We start from the raw sequence: 5,287 nt of genomic DNA on the forward strand, positions 1-5,287 counted from the left end.
GCAAAAACGGGATTTTTCTCTCTTTCTCTCAATCTCTTAAACGGATATCTCTTGATTTTTCTCTCTTGTGTTTCTGAAATAAGACCTAAATATGCCTTATATATGCCACATAATATTGGGCTTATGGGCTAAAGTGTGCTGATCCTAACAAGATTTTTATTTATTCACATAGGAAGGGGAAAAAAGATCCTAAACCCAACAGTGGCCAACCTCTATTTCCCCAAGGTCTATAAGGAAGACTATCTGATCCACGACCTACCCAAGCCTTTACAACCCAAAGTCTAGAGTGAGGCCAGTTCAGTTGCAATACCCCAGGGGCTGATAAGCATGCTGACCTTTGCCTGAAAAGCCCATATTACAAGATTGGGACCCATTGTAGCTACCATGAAAGTGAGTCCTCTTATCGTTGCTCCCACAGGCCTCACGATAGAGCTCCAACATAGTCCGAGCATGCTCAACTACATCTAAAAAGGACCTACCTACTAATATCAAGGACTCTAAAGCAATCCAGAGCAAGAGTCTCAAACCTTGAAGAAAACATCAAACTTTTTCCTCCTCTATGGGAAGAATCATAGTGGCATGTCCGGAGAGCTCATGGAAATATGTTTCATACTCTGACACTAACATGGTGCCCTACTCCAGCCTAGAAAACTGATCCCTAAATCTTTCCTTAATGCTGCGAGGTATGAAGTTGGCCAAGAAGGCCTCAGAAAAATGTACCCAAGCTAGGAGAGGTTATCCAGCTGGTCTACACTCCATATATACAAACACCACCACTACTTGGCGGGTCAGTCTAGCTGATAAGACATGTAGTCTACCCTCTAGACTCAACAAGGACTAGTGTGTATAATCGATCATGGAAATTGGTCAAGAACTTGTGAGCCTCCTCACTTGTAGTCCATGAAAACCTTGGAGGAGACATTCTCAAAAATTGGCCTAGCATTTTATTCTCCTCAACTGACATGGCGTCTTTGACTACTATCAGCTGAGCCACCAGAGGTACTGATGGTACCTCTACCTGGGGTGCCACAACGACATCTTGTGCTCCTGCACCTGCTGGGGTCTGTTGCATACACCCTAACACCGCTAGAAGCTGAGCAATGACCATATGTATCCCGATGCAACTGCAGGCCTAGGTGCTGGTTGGTCTGGCCTTGGGCCCACTAGGTTTGGAGGAATAGGCATCTGTTAGGGCTCAATGACCAGATCAGGGTTCACATATCTACCCTAATTTCAGGGGGGTGTTGCCGCTCATGCACAACCTCAGGGTCGACCTCTAACTCTACCCCTAATTGGGCTCTATTTGTCGGACTAGGAGAATCGTCCTATCTGTGGCACCTCTCCTGCGCTACATCTTTGAAAGAATGAAACAAATGAGAATTTTAGAAACACACAGGACTAAGGACACATGATATAGAATCAAATGAAATTAGAATCTTCTTAAAGATGACCTATAGCCTCCCGAAGATAGAATACAAACATCTTCGCACCGATCCGCAGGACACTACTAGACATTAGCTTCGCACTATCTGCATTGGTGACCTAGGACTATGATACCAACTTGCCACGATCCAAAAACTAGGGTCATGATAACACCTACCAAGACCCTCTAGTAGATAAGCCTAAAAAGATTTATCAGAATATGCCATAGGATGATGAATATCAAAGAGGCCTCCATATTTTTGACTAACCTACTAGTTGTGCAAGAGTTATAATGTATGTATTATTTATTATGTGAATTCATAATGCGAGGAATTGATCCTCCCCACAACCGCACAAAAGCAAAAAATCTTTCTTGATGAAAATGGACTCTCTTTGGAGGCAAGGGGCATATTATGCATGAACAAGCTACAACTGACCAACTTTTAGAGAAGGGTGAAGAAACATTTATGCTGGACTTTGATCCTCCCTGAGTGGATGGATTCCATTTTTTTTAAAAGGAAAAAAGAACAAAGAAAAGAGAGAAGGTCATGCAAAAGCATTGGTTGGTAAGTATAGTACTTCTTATTCTAGTAAAAAAAATATGTATGATATCACTGATTTCTCTGTTTAACTTTGTCAACATATAAAATAAAGGCTTTGATCCTTAAATAAACATACATATATTAAGACAAATCCATTAAAAGGAATGCCCAAATAATGCTCATGGAGTAACAACGCCCATAAACTTAAAAATCACAAAATAGACATAATCCATGCCAAGTAATCCACTTTGTGGCAGTTTTATTTCTTTAGGTACTTCTTATAATCCCCTCTTCTCCCATAGTAATTTTGTTTATGGCATTCTTAATTGGATAAGACGCCTCCATTGCAATTCCACATTTGCCAGAATTTGTGGCTTCTATATTCTTCTCCATTTTGATGTAGCCATCTTCCCCCCAATTAGTGCCCCATGAGTTCCTCACAATCCAATAGTCCACTCCGTTTTCTGTGCCATAGCCAACCACCACCACACCGTGGTCCAATTGCGTTCCGCATTTTCCAGTAAATATGCCCTGACGACATAGAAACGTATTCAAGATTTTAAGTCAGCAAATGCATAATATGGAGTAATTAACATATTCACTATGATTTTAGGAATAAAATTTCAAGATGATAAAATATACGAAAATTTATCACTACCTGATAGAGTATCGAGGTTGATTCGAATAAACTCTTGACTCAAGTATCACCAAGCAATTTCAAAAAAGAAAATAACGGTTGAAGCATAATTAAATATATTGTTGGTGGTAGAGTCATATTAATATCAAAATACTGGAGTGCAATATATTAGTGGACATAAAAGTGAAGATAATATATAGTGTCATTATTTTGTATAACTCATGTGATCATTATGACTTATTGAACGAATGTGTTTTTTTGATGGAGCTTCAGAATCAATATTTTATTCAAAATTTGTTGTCAGACTGTATTTTCTAGAAAAGATATTATATTATTGAATAGGTGTATATTCTACCGTAGAGGACCTAGAGAACAAAATATCTATTCCTTAAACTTGAATAGTTATTTTTTATTTTATTTTTCAACTGTAATTCATGATAATTTGATCTAGATATACATTTTCTCAAAACTCTTTTAATGCTTCATTTTGTATATATTTTTTTTTGTTTCCATAGGTACGAGAATAACGAAGTTAGTTCCTCATATAATCGATGAACTTTATTTACTATAACAGTTAAAAAAAAAATTTAAGATTATAAAAGGCTTATGAATATTTACCGAGGAGTAAAGCTGAAAAGCCCTGCCTGAAGCTTCAATGGCTACGCTAATAGGTTGATGCGCTACAGCCTTCTCAAGTGCCTTTTCATTTGCTGGCACGTCTTCATAATCATCTATGCTCACAACCTTTGCATTCTTCTGTCACATTTCAAATTAAATTTATGAGTAAATTGAACATTGGAACTATGGTCAATTGAACATCCGAACCCATGATAGAATATTTTATTATAGTAAAACCTCTCTAAATTAATATAGGCGGGATCATAAAATATTATTATTTTATAGAGGTATTATTTAATCGATAAATTAATATTTATTAATTTAATGAGTGTTTCGACACTGAAAAAATTGTTCAGGATGAAATCTCAAAGAAATTGAAAAAACCCACTTGTGAAAACGTCATTCATGAACTTGAGGTCATGATCAATGATCTCGGTACCGCGATAAAATGGACGTTAAAGTTGTGGGTGAAAATGATACATGTTTAGAAGTACAGAGCTTAGAAAAAATTGTGGATATCATTGGAAAAACAATGTTAACGATAAAGTTGAAGATAATACAATACCTTTGAAACTAGTTACGCATAAAGAAACATTTGCATCTAGAACTCATCACAATTTTATGGTGCAATTAGAAAAGATAACACCAAAAATTTTGGATGTAATTAGAAAAGTTAGAGATGAGCTTCAATTAGTTTAAATTTGAACAAAAAAACAGAACATAATCGAATCATATTTCACTAAATTTTCTTAGATATATTTGTACTTTTAAGGAATTATTAATTTATAATATTAATGGGTCATATATTTATATAGGGGTCTTCTGAAAATATATTATCTTATTATCTTATCGAAATGAGTGAATTTTTTCATTGGCCCAAGCAGGGACGGGAGGAAATTATTATCTTAGAGAGATTATTAATTAATCAAATATTAATTTAGTGAGGTTTTACTATATATGCATATATATTAGACACTTTCTATTCAAATTTTAAAATAAACTCGTGCATGTGTTCTCAGGCACTATTGTGTAGATTAGTTAATCACCTAAGATATGGCCAAATACTCACTTTGAACGGACTATAATTTGAATATCTAAATGAAATTTACTGATGTATATTCAACGAAATTAGTAAACCTACCCGAACAAGATCACATTTGTGGTCGATGCCCTTGTAAGGATAGTGAGATTCAGTGTCAATACCACCATTGGATATGATAAATTGAAAAGCATAATCCATAAGGCCACCATTGCAACCATCATTATACATTGTGTCACAATCTACTAATTCTTGCTCAGATAAGGTGATCATTTCTCCTGTTGCTATTTGGTTTATGCCTTCTACTGCAGCTACTGTTGAGAAGGCCCAACAGCTCCCTGTAAATCAAAATGATCAAAACACCTCTATTCAAAGGTACATAGTGATAACAATGCTAAGTTATTAGAGAAATCACACTTTTTATTTATATAGGTTTAATTTATTTTTTTTGTGTTTTCAACGCGCTACACTATTAAAGAGAATCACTATTTTTCCACCGAAAATTGTTCAGTAACTAATTCCACAGATATTTTTGATTGAATCGATCAAAAATATCTATTTCCCATCATGTATTTGTTCAGTGAGCTGGTTCGATGTTAAATGAGTGGAAAAATCATGTTCTATAACACAAATTTCTCACTAATTTCCGGTGGAAAAAACTTTTGTTTATAGTAGTGGTGCGAGCATGATTCTTTTTGATAAGCAAAGTATGCATGTGGAGATCCATTTTTTATAATGGATGACAGCGTGACTCGAATGCATGTCTCCTAATATCATGTCAGATAAGATAATCTAAAAGTTTAAGCTATTAGAAAGAATATATTTTAGTTACTTAAAGATATTTTGTAAAAAAGGTTACATCCTACACTTATAGCAAGTATAAGAATAGACTCGAAAAATAAAAAAAGTATAGTTACCACAACTCCCTTGGTCCTTAATAGGAGCAACTGCACCTTTCTTCCTCCAATCAACCGATTCCGGTACATGATCGCTAGCCCGAAAAACATAACGATGGCTAGCGTTCTTAGA

At 35.5% G+C, this 5,287-nt stretch overlaps 1 protein-coding gene across 1 annotated transcript; it reads right to left on the reverse strand.

Annotated features, from left to right (window-relative positions):
- Window positions 1–1,993: 1,993 nt before the first annotated feature.
- Window positions 1,994–5,281, reverse strand: LOC125852151 (cysteine proteinase RD21A-like). The gene is made up of 4 exons (XM_049531877.1): window positions 5,176–5,281; window positions 4,361–4,596; window positions 3,220–3,357; window positions 1,994–2,495 (listed from the first exon to the last, which is right to left on the reverse strand). The coding sequence occupies exons 2-4, from the start codon at window positions 4,529–4,531 to the stop codon at window positions 2,232–2,234; spliced, it is 573 nt and encodes a 190-aa protein (XP_049387834.1). The 5' UTR covers window positions 4,532–4,596; window positions 5,176–5,281; the 3' UTR covers window positions 1,994–2,231.
- Window positions 5,282–5,287: the final 6 nt, after the last annotated feature.

This window comes from Solanum stenotomum, unplaced genomic scaffold (genome assembly GCF_019186545.1).
Source record: "Solanum stenotomum isolate F172 unplaced genomic scaffold, ASM1918654v1 scaffold32644, whole genome shotgun sequence".
NCBI classification, from domain to species: domain Eukaryota; kingdom Viridiplantae; phylum Streptophyta; class Magnoliopsida; order Solanales; family Solanaceae; genus Solanum; species Solanum stenotomum.